The sequence below is a fragment of the Lynx rufus genome, unplaced genomic scaffold, assembly GCF_022079265.1.
Source record: "Lynx rufus isolate CCGP_SWC_20201006 ecotype Redwood Valley unplaced genomic scaffold, mLynRuf1.p SCAF_2, whole genome shotgun sequence".
Classification (NCBI taxonomy): Eukaryota; Metazoa; Chordata; class Mammalia; order Carnivora; family Felidae; genus Lynx; species Lynx rufus.
The window spans coordinates 56,278,661-56,297,708 of NW_025814834.1; the positions used below are offsets into that span (position 1 = coordinate 56,278,661).

At 36.5% G+C, this 19,048-nt stretch overlaps 1 protein-coding gene across 1 annotated transcript in view; it reads right to left on the bottom strand.

Moving 5' to 3' along the window:
* Positions 1-19,048, bottom strand: part of AGPS (alkylglycerone phosphate synthase) — a 150,634-nt gene that overhangs the window by 104,285 nt on the left and 27,301 nt on the right. The window contains exon 2 of the mRNA XM_047084470.1: positions 5,594-5,683. Coding sequence (XP_046940426.1) covers positions 5,594-5,683 — 90 coding nt within the window. The remainder of the gene's footprint in view (positions 1-5,593; positions 5,684-19,048) is intronic.

Genomic DNA, 19,048 nt, shown 5'->3' on the forward strand with positions numbered 1-19,048 from the left:
CAGAATTAATAGTATAACTTCAGTTCTTAAGAAACTTACAATCTAGTTTAGTTAAAGCTACAAAGACACTTAATTGATAGGATGAATATATAGGCACAAAATAGGAAAATTTTGCCATAAATGTGATAAGAGGAAAGCCAGGTGCCTGTACCAATTATTGAAACAGGTGACTCTTAAATGGATTTTTACTCATGGTTGAAGATTAGTTTGAAAACTTTACGAAATGGTTCTTGTTGGGGCACGTGGGTGGCTCGGTTGGTTAAACACCCAACTTCAACTCAGGTCATGATCTCACAGCTTGTGAGTTCAAACCCTGCGTTGGGCTCCGTGCTGACAGCTCAGAGCCTGAAAGCTGCTTCAGATTCTGTCTCCCTCTCTCTCTGCCCCTCCTCTGCTCATGCTCTCTCTCTCTCTCTCTCTCTGTTTCAAAAATAAACATTAAAAATAAAATTAAAAAAAAAAGAAATAGTTCTTGTTGTAAAATATAAGGTGAGATCAACTCACCACCTTTCCTCAGGACAGAACTGACCTATATTGTAGAAGATATAGAACCAGGGGAAGCTTTTAAGACCAAAGAAATCACTGTGTGGAAAGAAAATTCTGTGAACATAAATATCCAAGAATGAAGTGCACATCAAGATTTACTGTGACTAAAGACAAAGTCCTCTCACTCTGCGGCAGTGCACAGAGGCAGCAAAATATTAGTACACACAACTATCTATCCCAGAGTAAGTTCCACAATTGCTAAGCAATTTAAGTCTTTTATAATCAGATAAAACTTTAATACCACTGAAAATATAAAGTACAACAAACCCAAACAAAGTCTCTCCATCTAAACACTAACTTGTGCTTTGTAAGCACCAATTAATGTATAATACCTTTAAAGTCCAAGAAAAATGACACTTTTCAAAAATTTTAGTTTGTAGAAAGCTACAGCATTAGCTCTGAAGTATTGCCTTCTGCTGATTAAACCCATGAGGACTTTTTTTTTTTAATATATGAAATTTATTGTCAAATTGGTTTCCATACAACACCCAGTGCTCATCCCAAAAGGTGCCCTCCTCAATACCCATCACCCACCCGCCCCTCCCTCCCACCCCCATCAACCCTCAGTTTGTTCTCAGTTTTTAACAGTCTCTTATGCTTTGGCTCTCTCCCACTCTAACCTCTTTTTTGTTTTTTCCTTCCCCTCCCCCATGAGTTTCTGTTAAGTTTCTCAGGATCCACACAAGAGTGAAAACATATGGTATCTGTCTTTCTCTGTATGGCTTATTTCACTTAGCATCACACTCTCCAGTTCCATCCACGTTGCTACAAAAGGCCATATTTCATTCTTTCTCATTGCCACGTAGTATTCCATTGTGTATATAAACCACAATTTCTTTATCCATTCATCAGTTGATGGACATTTAGGCTCTTTCCATAATTTGGCTATTGTTGAGAGTGCTGCTATAAACATTGGGGTACAAGTGCCCCTATGCATCAGTACTCCTGTATCCCTTGGATAAATTCCTAGCAGTGCTATTGCTGGGTCATAGGGTAGGTCTATTTTTAATTTTCTGAGGAACCTCCACACTGCTTTCCAGAGCGGCTGCACCAATTTGCATTCCCACACTCAATTCATGTATATCTAGAAGGAGTAAGAATAGCAAGATTATAAATCTAAGGATTTAGGGGTGCCTGGGTGGCTCAGTCAGTTAAGCCTCAGACTCTTGATTTTGGCTCAGGTCATGACCTTATGGTTAGTGAGTTCGAGCCCCGCATGGGGTTCTGTGCTAACAGCGCAAAGCCTGCTTGGGATTTCCTCTCTCTCCCTCTCTCTCTGACCCCCCTGCCACATAAATAAATAAACTTAAAAAAAAAAAAAACAACTAAGGATTTATAAACTGACAAATTACAAATATGTTCAAAAGATAAGACTGTGTTCAGGAAAAAATTTCTGATATTTCCCAAAGATCTAGAACAGCTTATAATAATTGCTTCTTTGGCTGGGTTTGAAATGTCAATGTTGCCCTCCCCAAACTACATACAATCAACCACATTTGCTTATAAAAATTTATTTGGATCAGAAATAATGGAAATGGAATCCCTATAAATTTTCATTAAAACTCACTCTTGGTTTCTGGCACCTAAGAATTCTTTTTCCCCAGCTCTGTTTTATTTCATTCTTGGGTATTTTATTCGTGTTTTCTATGCAGTTATAGAGAGCAAAGATTTGTTCAGTTCAAATCAGTATTTTCTTATAACTCATCCTTTCTAATCACAAATTCCATTTTCTTTTTGAAGAATATCACAACCTTCTTTTGCTTATGCCCTGTGCCTTCCACTAGAACAACAGCAATTTTTGTCACAGGGTAATTTTTTACAAGATGACTAACTTTACTGTGCTACTGTATAGGGGTAGAGAAGGCTACCATAAAGTGCTCCCAGAGTTTGGAGAGAAAACAAGATCAATACAATGAATGAGTATGGTTATCTGCAGAAGCACAATACAACAGAAACGGCACAAGAATGAAGCTTAAAAACATTTGGGTATCACTCACAACTTTCCACTGAGCAGGTGACCTCACGTAAGCTATTTAACCTCTCTCACCCTCAATCCCCTAATTATTTTTAAGAAAATATGACTATCCATCTTAGGGTTATTTTAAGATAATTCAGTAGCCATTCAATTAAGAAATAGCTATTATTATCTTTAAGAATGTTTGTAAATGTTTTCTGATACAAATCAGAGAAATCTACTAATTCAACCATTATCCCCAGGAAACTAGACTAGGTTAACAGAAAGCTATGATCCAATTCAATCCAGTTAATTATCCTCTGTGGTAATGGTACTTCTGGCAGCACTAAAATGGGAACTGAATATTATTTAGTTATTGGCTTTAGTTATTAAATAGTTCATGTAGTACGTATTTAATCCTAGAGCATTTAAATTCCATTTCTGTATTTGGAGAGCTACCCTCTGGATGAGTCGTAGTGAGGAGCAAAGGCTACCTTTCACTAAAGCAAATGTACCTAATATCTACTTTACTGGTCTCCCTTCTAGGCTCTGCCAGTTGGATGCACCCCATTCTATTCCCCTTTCTTCCACTGGACCCAACTCAGGAGTTAATACAAAGAAATGAGGCCTTTAAGGAAATCATTCTGGTTAGAATGGCAGCAGCAGCAATCTTCCAAAGTCTCAAGCCAAACATATAAAATTCTCCGGTTCTATTACAACCTGGATAAAAATCTCTCTTAAGACCACTGAATCTCCTTTGCTCTTAATCTATGCTCTCTGAACAACATCTGAATTACAAATTTTGTATTCTATATATCTTAAAATCAGAAAGGGCATTAACAAGTGCTCTATACACTGAAAAAAGGAATAATCTAACCATGAATAAATACATTGGGGTTCTAATGTTTTCAATGAGTGTACCATGAGTGTGGCACATGTCAGACCTCTAAAACCTGATCCTCTCTGTGAAAACTGACAAATCAAGTGTCAGAACACCAGAAATAAGAACCAGATTCTGAACCCATGGCACTACTAAAATGTAATTACTTGAGATATTTTCTGTGACTAATCATTCATTTCAAACACATACGCTTCCAACACAAACCACTAAATAGCCTACAGTACCCTACAGAAGTAAGTGTCTAATGCTTTCAACAGCACTGTGCATAAGGGACTATTTGCCCCCTCCCATAAAATAAAGATGCTATTCTCTCAAGATCCAAAGAAAGGAAGAAATGAGGACAGTATCTGAAAGGAGAGGAAGTTGATTTTCTAAGTTCAGAAGATTTCTTTTCTCCTCAGAAGATTTGGCAAAACCAGCTTCTACACTGATAAGTTTCTGTATTAGACATTATTCTATTTAAAACGTGGGACGTTCAACATTTAGAACACTCGTAAATTTAATTTTAACCAGAAATTCCTCCTACCCGAATTACACAATTTCTTAACTAAGCCTCCACCAATATGCTTCCCAGTCAAACTTAAAGATGGGAATGAGAATATGTATAATATTTATTTTTCCTATTAGAAAGCAAGTGTCAAATGTACATTTCACACCTTCATTACAATTAGTTCCTAATTACTACTCCCGAGGTTTTGTTCAGTTACAAAGTATGTTCAAGTCAGAAAACTGGAATGATTATGTTGCAAAGAAAAAGAATTTCTCCAAAGGAATAAAACATTTCTCACTAGTATTTCAATATATTGACATACCATGTAAGTTTTAAGAATATTAACCTACTCATATTAATCCCCAATAGATTTTAAGTCAAAACACAATCCTGGAACAGATTAAAAAAAAATCTGATCCTATTTTTTACCTACTCTCAATTTTTAATTTATAGAGCCAGCATTCAAATCTTACGTGTTTATACTCACTGTCCTTCCAAAACGATTTCAACAGACAAACCCAAAATACCAGCTTTGGCAGGATTGGTTCTTAAAATCAACTAAGAACTTACTTTACAATTCTGTCTGCATCTGGAACAGTAACAATACAAATATTCTTTAGAATTCTTATCAACACATTCCCAAAAACATTTCAGAAATGTGAAAGTTATCACACAAATGATTGTTCTTTCTTCACCACTTCTTCCCTAATGTGTCTCAGAAAATTAATTTTAAAAATACTATTTATACTCACAAAGACCTAAAATTGTTCACCATCCATAATAACCCACACCCAAAAGTAAATTCCCAGTCTTTTTAAAAAAATTTTTTAAGTTTACTTATTTTGACAGAGACAGAGACAGTGCAAGTGGGGGAGGGGCAGAGAGAGAGGGAGAGAGAGAATCCCAACCAGAGCTTGACATAAGGCTTGAACTCACAAAACCACGAGATCATGACCTGAGCTGAAACCAAGAGTCAGACACTTAACTGACTGAGCCATCCAGGTGCCCCTAAATTCCCAGTCTTAAACTGGGAGTTACTTTGAACAAGTCAGTGGCATGGAAATTGGGTGGTAGGATGATTATAGTCATTTTTGGGATCCTGATTCAAACTACCTACCTATAAAATGGCATTTTTTTAGATACCAGGGGAAATGTGGACTGGATAATCAGATATTATAAAATTGTCTTATTTTGGGAAATATGATAATCATATTATTATGATTAGCTAATATTAGATCCTTACACTTTCAAAGGAGACATATGTAAATATTTAGAAGTGACACAACGGAATTTACTACCAAAAAAAGAAGGAGCAATTATGTCAAAATGTTGATAGCTTTATTTACTTTTTATTTTTTTAATGTTTATTTATTTTTGAGAAAGAGACAGAGTGCAAGCAAGGGAGGGACAGAGAGAGGGAGACACAGAATCTGAAGCAGGCTCCAGGCTCTCAGCCATCAGCACAGAGCCCAATGTGCGGCTCAAACCCACAAATCATGAGATCATGACCTGAGCCGAAATCGGATGGTGTACCAACCGAGCCACCCAGGCACCCCAAAATGTTGATAACTTTAAATCGAGGGAGGAGTCATTATATTATCCTATGTATGTTATTTAACATGACATACATTTGTTATTTATGTTTAAAATTTTTTATAGAAAGAAAGAGGAAAAAAAGGAAAAGAATAAACCAACCAGTTACCTTTTCCCAGTCAACTCAACTTGGCCTTTCTTATTGAAGAAGAACTTGGAATCATTATATCCCCATCCATTCCATTTCATAACTTCTTGCCTAATAATAAAAAAAATACATAAATTAGACTGCATTAAATATCTCAAAACTGAATAGTATATCATTGATATTAACTTTCACAATCATTTAAAAGACCTGATCCAGTCACTAACAGTATATCAGTTTAAATAGAATGAATATGCATCAAAATGTCCATGTATTAATTAATATTTCAAATACAGAATCATTCTGATGAACAGCACCTGCTTCACAAAGGGCAACAACTAAATTTAATGAATTCAAAGGAAAAAGAAGGAACAAGGGAGAAAAATATAATTAGAGTACAAATATGCTTCATGTTGTACATGTTATTAGTTTACATAATAGAACAGTCTAAAAAATTCTGCAATTAAAATAAAACTCACTTGAATAGGAAACAAATTTTTGCACATATTAGAAAAATCACAATTATTAATCTTCTAGGATGAAAAGATCAATTTACAGAATAAGTTCACTAGTAATGGCACTACTAGTAGTAGACACTTAATAAAGTATATAAAAAAAATCTGAGATGTGTTTACAAACATTCTAAATCCTTCAATTTCCATGTAACCACCAATCTCTACCTTGACCTACATATTAATGTAACAGTTAATGACTATACCAGTTTTTAGTATTCCAAAACAATATGGTATTTTGAATTTCATTGTCTTAAAAAGCATTTTCATCCAAATCAATAATTGATTCAACTCTGAACATTACATAAGATCTGGACCTGTGCAGAACACAATAAGCAACCACACTGAAGTACTGAAGTACTCTGTCAGCATTTATTATTAATGCTGTGTTTTAGCATGGTGCCCTAGTATATCTGGGCAGTTATTTCAAAACTGATAACAAATCTTATTGCAAATTCAATTATGCAGTCTATGATGAAGAAAACAAAACTCTTCTCTACACAGAAATTATTTGCTGCATTAAAATTTCAAAATAGGGGTGCCTGGGTGGTGGCTCAGTCAGTTAAGCGTCTGACTTCAGCTCAGGCCATGATCTCACGGTTCGTGGGTTTGAGTTCCACGTCGGGCTCTGTGCTGACAGCTCAGAGCCTGGAGCTCAGATTTTGCTTCAGATTTTGTGTCTCCCTCTCTCTCTGCCCTTCCCTCACTCGCACTGTCTTTTTCTCTCTCTCAAAAATAAACATAAAATAAATAAATAAATAAATAAACATTAAAAATTTTTTTTAATTAAAAAAAATAAAATTTCAAACTACATCACAAGAAAAAACCTGTAAATATGTGTGGTGATGGATGTTAACCAGACTTACTGTGGTGATAATTTCACAATATATACAGATTTTGAGTCATTATGTGGTATACCTGAAATTAATTACATGTCAATTATATCTCAGGTTTTTTTTAATGTCAAAATAACAAAGATTTACTCATTAGAAAGCATTTTAATTCTCTATAATTCCCAAGGAAGAAGAAAATGACAACTGACAAGCAAATTTTTTATTACAATCATAATTCTTCATCCAATTCAAAGGCTTTTCAAACAAGTAGAACACCAACATAACAAAACTGAACCAAGTAAAGGTCATACATAAGATTAAGAAAATTAGAGACCAGGCATAATCTCGTTAAAACTAAAGTTGCTATCAATAAAAACTATAGTCCCTATATAAAAACAAACTATTCAAAAATATCTCAAGAGTATCAATCCAGAGACTGGATTTGTAGATGAGCCTGTTATGAACTGTTGCCCAATATTTTCTTCTAATTTCACATTCCTCATTGTAGAGGGAGGTTATGGAAGAAAGCTTTGGAAAAATCTCTACAGAAAAACCTCATGGCTAATATCACCACTAACATACCCATTTTCTTAAGATTACATTTTCTAAAAACTGAATAAGATATCATCTGCTTTACTTTTTTCATAATTCTCTTCACTTTTATGAAATATAATTCACTTAATATTTAATTATATTTCCATAATAATTTACATGAAGATGATATATATGTACATTTTAATTAACATCTTTAATGTTTTTTTGTAATTTTTGTAAACATTTATTTATTATTGACAGAGAGACACAGAGCGTGAGCAAGGGAGGGGTAGAGAGAGGGGGAGAACAGAATCTGAAGTAGGCTCCAGGCTCTGAGCTGTCAGCACAGAGCCCAACGCGGGGCTCGAACTCACAAACTGCGAGATCATGACCTGAGCCGAAGTCAGCGGCCTAACCAACTGAGCCACCCAAGCACCCAAGTAATATCTTTAATGTTTTATAATATGTGCATAAATTTTCACTTCTGAAATGCATTTTAATACTGAATTTAAACATTTGTCATGAAGGCTGTATTCTATAAAACAACAGTTTGGTGTTACACAAAATAAATGCAAAAATACCAATATAGTTCTTTTGCTTTGGTATTACAATCAGTAGGCACTGGGAAATTATTCCAGTACAGATGTTAAATTTGGCATGTTTACATAACTTAACAATGAGAATCCTTTGCCTTAAAATTATGTGTAGAATTTTAAACAATTATTCCCATATGGCCTCAAAGTAAAAAGCAAAACCTGACTACATGTGTTCACTCTTGGCACTGCACAAGAAAAATGAATCAAGGGAAGCAGGAAATATCTGCTGCTGTGCACTCAAAAATGAAAAGATTTACATTCTGAAGAATCACTGGCCTTAAATTTTCAGTTGGGTAATATCCTAAAGAATTCCCAAGTTTTCAACTATAGGCTAAAGCTACTTTTTTCTCTCTTTTCGTCTCAATTAGAAAATTCTGCCCATGATATGGGCTTACCATATTTATAACAACATTTAGAGCCATCCCAGAAGTTGAAATGTAAGCATTTGGAATCCATTTGTACCCCCCACACTCCCAAAACAGTGTTATGTTGCTTAAAATAGTATATATTTAAAATCTAGGTTACCCCAAAATCAATCTTCTGATATCTTCAAGTACCCCATGTGTTAAATAAAAAAGTAGGTGAATTTCCCGGGCTTCTGGTTTTAAACTTTTGTACACAGGTATCCCTTCAAATTACTAATATATTCTATGACCATTAAACACAACTATGTGATTACATTAAACTTTCAAAATAACTTCTTATACAGAAAATATAATGAGTAACTTGAAGGGCATTATAGCATTAACATTTTTAAAAAGTTAAAAGTAAAACCTCACACAATCACAGAATTCTAAAACTAAAAAAAAAGATCCTGAGAAATCACCTAGTTCAATTGCTCATTTTTCAAATGAAGAAACTTGTGCCCAGAGAAGCTCTCATGATTACACAGCTAAGCTAGTTGTAAGCAACAGAAAGTGAACCCCCAGTCTTGTGACTCTTCCTCTTTAGAAAGGTAATGTCTTAAACCGACCAAATCATGCCCTCAAGTAACCAAAATGATTTAAAGGAACCCTTTTTCATTGACATCAATATTTTTCAAAGCACTATTACATGTTATTATTATAGCCATTCTTCTGCACTTGACCTTAAGGGAAACATTTGAAAATCAAGGACTATGGTGACGTCAGGAACCCCAGTGCCCTCACTTCCTTTATGTATAGTATATGAATTCTGGCATTCAGAATAATGATCCCAAAACCATGGCAAGCACTAAAATGAGGAATGATCAAAGAAATATCAACATTCCATAAGATTCAAATAAAAAGATTCAATTTTCTACTGACCCCAAAGATCAATTAACCAGACTGATCCCTCAGACTTTCCAATTCTTAGAGCTAACTTTACACTAAATTTAAGGTCTTCAAAATATAAGACCCTTCCTCCTGCCAAGAAAAAAGATAAGTCCGTTTGATTTTGTTACACGAAAAAAAATAAAACAAATGTTTTACCCATTTACATATCTGACCACAGTACCAAATGGTGAAGAAGCACTTTGTTTTAGCTGGCATAACAAAAGAAAATGGAGACATAATGTAGCATCATGTATACACAAGGTGGCAGTATTCTCCCATGATATATATATTATTTCCCAGTGCTGTGGTTTGCACAATTTTTAACTGAAGTATTTATTTAGATTTAGCACTATTATTATGAAAACCAGAGATCTTTTCTTAAATTGGGAGATGTTCACTTTTAAGTCTCTATATACACATAGATTACTACACCTCTAATACTAATAAATTTCAAGCATCCTGATATAAATGCATGGTTTCTACCACTGCTATTTCTAATTATACTTTTCACTAGAAAAAAAGGAAAAGGAAAACATGCTTTAACCTAATTTTATTTTGGCTCAGCAGTAAAAAACTCAGTTAAGTGATAACTAAAAAAAAAGAATTTTTTCCATATAATTCCAATAATCAAAATTCTAATAAAAGATACTTCATTACTTAGTTCTGATGAAAATCAAATTTTTATCTATCATTTCTAATTCAAACAATGAGAAAAAGGTACTATGATCTCAGAGCTTTTAGAAAATAAAAACTGAAGTATGAAACTTAAGCCTCAATGCTGGATTTCTAACAAACCATGCTCAGCATCAGATAAATTCAAATTAATCCCATATGTAGTACAAAATGTAGAAGTTAAAAATTAAAAAAACTTTCAGGATTTTTTTGTACTAATTAAAAATCCTTACTATCAGGTTGTGTGCTTAATTACCTTAGGACCAAGATAACCTAAAGGAAATCATGAAAGTGAAGTAAATAAAGAGTTGAGATACCAAGAACTGATCAACAAATATATCCTTAAAAAGATCTTTTACAAAAATATCCCTATAAATGAAATAATAATCCTAACTTCTTTTATTAAAAAAAAAATGAAGCTAAGTTACCATTAGAAATATAAAGGCCTAATGAGGGAGAAAAACTATGGAACACTAATTCTAAATTTAATTTAAAATGTACATGTTTTAAAATAAATTTAAATATCATGTCTATTCTATAATTCCTACAAAATTATTTCTAAAAATTCAATAGCAAAACTATGTAAAACCATTTACAATACTTACTGCCTCAATCTAACAGTGCAACTAATTCTCTTTTGTTAATCTAAGTAACTTAGTTATAAGTATAATAATTTATGTATACTATAAGAGAAAGCCCCTTTACAAAAAAGAATAAAAAAAAATTTTTTTTTAAAAGACATAGAAGGGCCACCTGGGTGGCTCAGATGATTAACCTTTGATTTTGTCTCAGATCATGCTCTCAAGGGTTCGTGAGTTCAAGCCCCACATTGGGCTCTGGACTTAGAGTGTAGAGCCTGCTTGGGCTTCTCTTTCTCTCTCTCTCTCTCTCTCTCTCTCTCTCTCTTTCTCTCTCTTTCTCCCCCGCCCCCTGTCTCTCACAGAATAAACTTAAAAAAATTTTTAAAAGGTATGGATAAATTATCGTCACTTAACACTGCTACAAATCTCATGACTCCAAGACTATTAAAACATTTGACTTAGAAAATAGATGTCATCAGGCTTCGATAGCTTGATACAATCAAACATCTGAATCACAGAATACTTCCTTTTGCCCTGATATAAAACTCACCAACCAACTCTTCTGATTATATTTTATTTTCTACCAAGAAAAAGTGGCCAACTGAACCAAATAAACCAAATAAATTACCAGGTTTGATAATTTTGCTTTTTCACCATGAATTAGTCTATTGGCATTCTAATTAACTTTGGTCACTAATGAAGATAGTTTACACAAGACAGACCACCTGAATATGATTGACTCTGGTACCCTGACAAGATTAGGCTTCTGGACAGTTCAACAAGATAATATCCCTTACCTCTAGACAGTATACCTTCTCCTTGCAAAACATGGACATGATTCTGTGACACTTTAAACTTCAACATGAATTTCAATATTCCTTCCACATCCTCATTATAAGTTTTAAATCTCTAGTGGCCATAATAAAAATTTGGTCCTTGCACGTGATAAATTATTAATCAACTTTCTAATTTCTTCCAATGTGATAGTGTAAAATGGACTAAATATAAGATTTATGAGAGAGAACATTGTTAGCAAGAACATGGAGAAGGAAACCCAAATGCATTACTGATAAACTACTCCATGGATCAATCGTGTGCTAAGTTTTCATAGGTAATGCCATTTCTATGACCCAGCTATACAACTCCTGGGTTTATACTCAGGAGGAATTCACAGACAGTTCCATAAGGGAATAGCTTTGATATATTCTCTGGAGCATTATTTGTAAGAGTAGCTAGAGGCATCACTAAAGGAATGGATAAGTGTTAAGTAAATTCTGTGAAAGAATATGCAGCAACCAAAAGCAGTAAGGAAGATAGAGACATACACAGAAACATAGAAAGGTTAAACAGAAGAGAACACAAAAGGAGAAAACAGGTAAAAGATCTACAACATACTATTTTTTTTAGTTCATGGCATTTGTCTATGAACAAAAGAGGCCTCTCTTTTCTTTTCCTCCATCTCTGATTTCTAATCCTATCTGCCCCCTTCCAAGGGCATCCATAAATGTTCTCGAGTATATGTGTATGTGTTTTGTAAAATATGCAGTGTTACTTTGTGTATGTATTTTTAATTTGATTAAATAGTGTTATGCTACTTTATTAGCATTTTATTAATAGTATTATACTATTTGCAAATACCATGGACTAAAAAGGTATGATTACCGCAACTCTGTATCTGAAGCAAATATGTTGCTCAGCCCTTGAATCTCAGTGCAGTTTCTCTTCAAGAAAACAATTCTTTCTTTCACATATACATAGATATTCCATGATGGTTTATTATAAAACCCACTGTTGGATTTCTTAGCAATCCCCACAATTTTTTTTTAAATAATAGAATTCCATTCAGAATGAATCAGCTTCAAATATTCAGCAAACCAAATATGTATTTAACTTGCTACAGTCAACTCTTTAGAGTTCACAAAAAAGTGGTACTTCTCAGAAGAAACTTTTCAAAACCTGAATTCAAGGGTCAAAAATTGTGTCCCCAAGGTTGAAATCCTATTACATTTGCTATGAATCAATGAATGGAAGAAAAAGGAATGTATAAGTATGGGGGAGAGGGGCAGGAACCTTATAGACAGAGGCACAAAGAAGCAGGGAAAGAAGGGAGGTCTGGGGCAAATAAGGCAAAGCCAGTCTTACACCTTGACAGAATAATCTGGCACTCACTACTCACTGAGGCTCCTGGGATGACTTCCCTTATGCCCCAATCTTTCTTCACACACACCAAATTCTAACTGGAAATTCATTATCGTTTGAAAAATCTCTTTAAAAAAGAAATTCCAAGTATTTCATGCTAGGGCAGGCATGTTATATAAGCACATACTCCCAAAAGCCTGGTACCTGCCATTCCGAAGGCCTAGAAAGACACAACTATCCTTTTACCTTCATGTCTTAGTCTATGTAACAAGTACAAAAGTACTAATTAGTATCTGGGAGTTGTCTTGGCAAAAGACAAAGAACAAGGATGTACACTTCCCTTGACCACGTGAGCTCCATGATCTATACTTTAAATTATTCCCTCTACTGTCCGCTTGTAATCTAATCAATATGGCGATTTAGCAGAGAATTCCAGACTGTCTACCACCAGCTGGAAAATGCCAATTCACTTTTATTGTTTTCCTCCCTGTTTGCTAGTAATTGAAATAGGAATTGTATCACAAGCATGTTGAATTGACCAATCTGTAAGTGACCAAAGACCATTTCTGGTACAGTCTTCCATTTCTGCAAACAACAAAGAAACATGAATGTCTCCAAAAGTCTGTATGCCATTTTTCAACAGAAACCAAGCTTCTGAGTTCCCTTTTCCAGCTGTCTTCCTGGGTACAACCCAATAATCTTGACAAGACTCTTAAAAAGCCAAGACTAAAATCCATATCTGCTTGATATAGAGTATTCTTGTAACAAATGTTTTCTGTTTTTTGACTTAATACAATAGTAAGCAGCAGCCCCTTCTACTTTAAATGAACAGGTTGTTGGAGTTTTCACCTTTGCTTCTGAAAAAGCCACAGGAAAAAAATGAACCCCACAAAGTTCGGAGGGGAAAAAATATATATATATATTAAAACCAAGGCCCAATCACAATTACAACTGAAATTCCCAATCGTCTTGGGAGTATAAACATCACCTTGGGAATTCATGTTAAAAGCAGAGTCCTGGATGTCACTCTAGACCTAGCCAATGATTAGAATCTTTGAGAGTGAGGCCTTAGAATCTAAACCTTTTAAACAAGCCCAGCCAGAAAATTGTGGGGCAGGTCATCCACAGACTCTAACTGTGTAAGCACTGCCTTGAGGCACGAGGTAAAGTTGACAGCAGAAGCCTCATCTGTTGAATAGCCACAAAGAGATACAAAGCATTAATGTAAATGGTTTATAAAGTTGCTCTCACCCAAACTCTATGAAAATCAGAAGGGACTGGAACTGCAGGGAAAGGGCGATAACTTTAAATTCACTGCACTATAGGACAGGATGGACCAGTGTGGAGTTCTGTGACAAAACAAGGCAGCAAGAGGGCAAAGTGAGAAATGTGGAAGACGGGAAAGAGGGTAACAGGAAATGGAGATTTGTTTTCCATGAGAGCAGAGGTAGACAGGTGCGTACCCAATTTTACAAAGGATTATCCAAGAAGGGCGAATGAAGGCTATATAGAAATAATACTTTCTGATCCAAAATGTAGAAAGTCAATCTGTTATGGAAACGTTCCTAGTTTATACATGTTAAAAGGGTAACAAAACTAAAAAGGCGATGGTTTATCGAATAATTTATCTCTAGCACAATTATGTTTATTCAAATTTCAATACATGTGTTCACCAACGCCACACACCAAGTAGAACTGAAGAAGGCGTGCAAATGCCAAGTGGCACAATGATGACTATTGTGTACAAGATACTGACAATCAGCGCACCCTGCAGTACAAGCAATTGCTAATTCTCTTCATTCTTTGCATTCTTCCTTTTCTGCCTAACACATAAGGTGGTATTAATTAGAAACCTGTTCTCAATATTAAAATGTCATGGCTGTCATTGAGGACCTCCAACTTCTTATGCTTTCACCTTCAGACACTATTTCAGCACTGGATTTTCCTTATGCTTTCTATACAGTATACTGCAATAGAATATACTGTATAATACTATAAAGCTAAGGATTTTACAGTCATTACTTCCTTTTCACATCAATGTTTGTGAGATTGATGATGTAGGTGTTATTATTCCTATTTAAAACATACAAAAGCTTAGAAAAACAGTAGCTTGTCCAAACAGTACATGACACAACTAGGATTTAAATCTTGTTCTTCTGGCTCCAACACTCCTTAACTACTAAGCTATGATTTTAATACACTTGCTGATTGCCACACGTGGAGTAAGAAGTATTACAAGAACTCAGAGAATATAGTGTTCATCTCTAGCTGAGAGAAGAAGGCTTCATTCTAGTTGCTTTGGAAGATGACAGAAATTCAATAATCAAGCAGAGGCAAAAAAAGCACAAGGACTTTCCCATGCTAATAGCCCAAATTGGCTGAAGCATAGAACATATGCAAGAAAGTCATGGAGAACAGCAGAGATGTCAAATTATAGGGATTAAGCCTTATTTCATCAAAACAGTATTTTCTATGTACCATGCCGTCACCAAAAGTAAAAAATCTAACAGTATCTGCTTTAAAGTTGTGCTGCTCTCCAGTGTGGATGAAATTCTAATTCTTTTTTTTTTTTTTTTTTCAACGTTTATTTATTTTTGGGACAGAGAGAGACAGAGAATGAATGGGGGAGGGGCAGAGAGAGAGGGAGACACAGAATCGGAAACAGGCTCCAGGCTCCGAGCCATCAGCCCAGAGCCTGACGCGGGGCTCGAACTCCCAGACCGCGAGATCGTGACCTGGCTGAAGTCGGACGCTTAACCGACTGCGCCACCCAGGCGCCCCATCTAATTCTTTAACATAGCATACAATGTCCTTTACAATCTGGCTCCAAACTACATTTTCACCTTCCTTAACAACTACTCTTCCAGCCACACTAAAAGTTATCACAATTCCTTATACACACCATGACCTTTTATGTCTGCCTGTCTTTGCACATATACATATATCCCTTGTCTGAAATGCCTTTCTCTCTCTAGAAAAACTCCTATTTATCCATCAAGAACCACTCCAAAAGTTACTCTTCCTATAAAGCCTTCCTATCTTCCTCAGAAAGAATTTATGGTTCCTTCTGCACACACTGACTGTAGCATTTACTATGTCATACCTTCTATATATCTATCTATGTATCTCTACTGAACTGTCAATCAGTTTTGCAGTGTCAGAATGTAGCACAGCACTAGCAGGCAGCATGCACTCACACTTTCTCTGAACAAAGATTGGTCTGGTAATGGAATGGAGAATCATTTGAAGGGGAAAAAATAAAGGAAGACCAGAACAGATGTGAGACAATTTGAAGATTTCGTCTAGGGGCGCCTGGGTGGCTCAGTCTGCTAAGTGTCCAACTCTTGATTTTGGCTCAGGGCATGATCTCTCGGTCCGTGAGCTCTGCATTGATAGTGTGGAGCCTGCCTGAGATTCTCTCTCTCCCTGCCCCTCCCCCCTGACTTGCACACATGCACACACGCTCTCTCTCTCTCAAAATAAATAAACATTAAAAAATATATATTTCATCTATGTTGGCATCTATGGGAGAAAAACAAAAGTGTCTTGACAATCACAAGTAATAGAATCTCATCTGGGGGCGCCTGGGTGGCTCAGTTGGTTGGGCGTCCAAGTTCAGCTCAGGTCATGATCTCGCGGTTCGTGAGTTTGAGCCCCGCGTCGGGCTCTGTGCTGACGGCTCAGAGCCTGGAGCCTGCTTCGGATTCTGTGTCTCCCTCTCTCTCTGCCCCTCCCCTGCTCATTCTCTCTCTCTGTCTCTCAAAAATAAATAAACATTAAAAAAAATTTTTTTTAGAATCTATCTGCTCTGTCAACAGCGTGGATGAGGGAGAGGGAATGGAGTTCGGCAAGGCCTTATGACTGAGACATTGGGCTTGTGTAGAAGTAAACAGAAATAATGGAGTAGTAGGATTGAGGGCTAAAATAACAGCCTTATACATGCATACTAGATTGGAGAATTTAGCAAGATAGTCAGATAGAAATGTGCAATAATTTAAAATGTGAAAATGGAAGTTGACAGAGTTAGAAATATTAACTTAGAAGTTCCCCCAATAGTGGTAAAAGCTAATACAGTCTGAGTGGATGAAGTTATTAAGGAAGAAAATGTTTAAAAAAAAAAAGGACTAAAAATTAACCTTAAGAATTTGTAAATTTAGGAAGCAGAAGGAAGAAAAGTCAGCAAAATCATGGCCAGTAGGGTGGGAAGAAAACCAAGATAGTATGACATGGGAGCTAAGGAAAGAAATATTAGGTACCAGGTATTGGGAACTGGTCAAGAAAATGACTTAAGGATTTTATACCTAGATTATTGATGGCTTTTAAAACAACTGTTTCACAAGAGTGTTACAGGCTGAAAACAATTTCAGTAAGTTATTTGAGTGTGTTTTTAAGAAGCAGGCAAAGTCAACAAAGAAAAAAAACTGATGAGGTTCTGGAAAAAATGGCTAAGTAGGAGGATCCTGAGTTCACCTAGTCCCATGGACACACTGAGATAACAGCTACCAAAAGTGCAACTAACTCTGAAAATCACTCAAAGACTGGCAGAACAGACTTTCCACTGTTAATTATAAAGAGAAGGCCACATCAAAAAGGGCAGGACAGGCAGAGATGTAATTGGGAACCAAACTCTGCTCCCCATCCCCACTCCTTCTCCTCGACCCTTCATCCTCTCCACCACCCCCACCATCCCCACCAACCCATGTCTCCACAGGACTAACCACAAACAGGAGGGACATCACAAGCACAGAGAAGTGGAAGGATCAGACCACACCTGCCCCTAAAGAGACAAATCCTGTAACATTTGGCTTTGAAAACCAGTGGGGCTTAATTTAGGAAGTTTTTGCAATCAGCAGGGCTTAACTCCAGGTACTTTAAAAATAACTGGGTTTAGCTATAGGAGACACCCAGAGGGAGATTAAAAAATAGTCCCCACCCTTAAAGAGACAGCATAACAAATAACTCAGCAAGATACAACAATAGAAGCAGCAGCCTGAAAAGCACCTGGCATATACTGAAGGAGGTTTATTCGCTAATCTCCGAAGTGCACTGGAAAGACAGGGATACTTAGGAGAATTCTCTAAGAACAAAAATGCTGGCAGGCACCATTTCTCTCCCCCTGCACAAACCTAGATAGCCAGACACTTGCAGGAACCAGCATGAACACTCTCCATCTATCCTGCTAGCACTGGACATCGTGTAAATGTTCTCCTTCAGATCCACCCTACCCAACCGGACCCAGTTGGCAGGTGTCACTTCAAAGCACTCCTCCCCTAAGTCTTCGTACAAGCAACCCCAACAGGGACCAGTGTTACTCCAAAGCGACTCCTACCCTGGGAAGAGGGGAAAATAATCACATACCTGTGTGCCTGCAGTCCTAGCAGCAAACCTTATAGCTGGCAGTGCAGAGAATGTGCCCTCCCAATTAGTCCTGGACTAGGAGCAGGCATTTGGTCTGACAGCCCACCCTGTGCACAAATGAAAGCTTCTCAAGAGAGAATACAGGGAAAACACCCTGCAGGTCAGTATGACTGCAGCCCCAGCAGATGGGCTGAGGACAGACATCTGGTTTGACTGTAGACATTACCCACCACAAGCCTACAGTGGCCCCAGACTGGCCCCTGAGCAGCACAGGGGCCGAACGCTGCCCAGTGCACCCACAACAGGCAAAATGGACCACTGCAGCCAACTGAACTGAAGGCAAATGTGGATCAGTCACAAAAGGGCACACACAACCCACACAGGAGACACCTGAAGTGTCTGGTTCTGATGAACAAGGGGCATTCAGCTGCAAGGCACCACAGGACCTCTTCTTCATAAGGCCACTACTTTCAATATCAGGAGACACAGCTGACTTGCCTAATACACAGAAACAAACACAGAGAATTAGATAAAATGAGGGGACAGAAGAATATGTCGCAAATGAAAGAACAGGACAAAACTGCAACAAAAGAGCTAAATGAAATGTAGATAAATTATATGCCTGAAAAAAAAAATTCAAAGTAACAGTCATAAAGATACTCACTGGATTCAAGAAAAGAGTCAGTGAGACCTTCAACAAAGATAGATAGATAGATAGACAGATAAAAAGAGATTAAGAACTGAGTAACTGAAATTAAAAATATACCAAGAGAGGGTATTCTGGCTGGTTCAGTCAGTGGAACTGTGACTTCTGATCTCAGGATTGGGAGTTTGAGCCCCAAATTGGGTATAGGGATTACTTAAAAATTAAAAAAAAAAAAATCTTAGGGGCACCTGGGTGGCTCAGTCGATTAAGTATCCAACTCTTGGTTTTAGTTCAGGTCATGATCTCGTGGTTT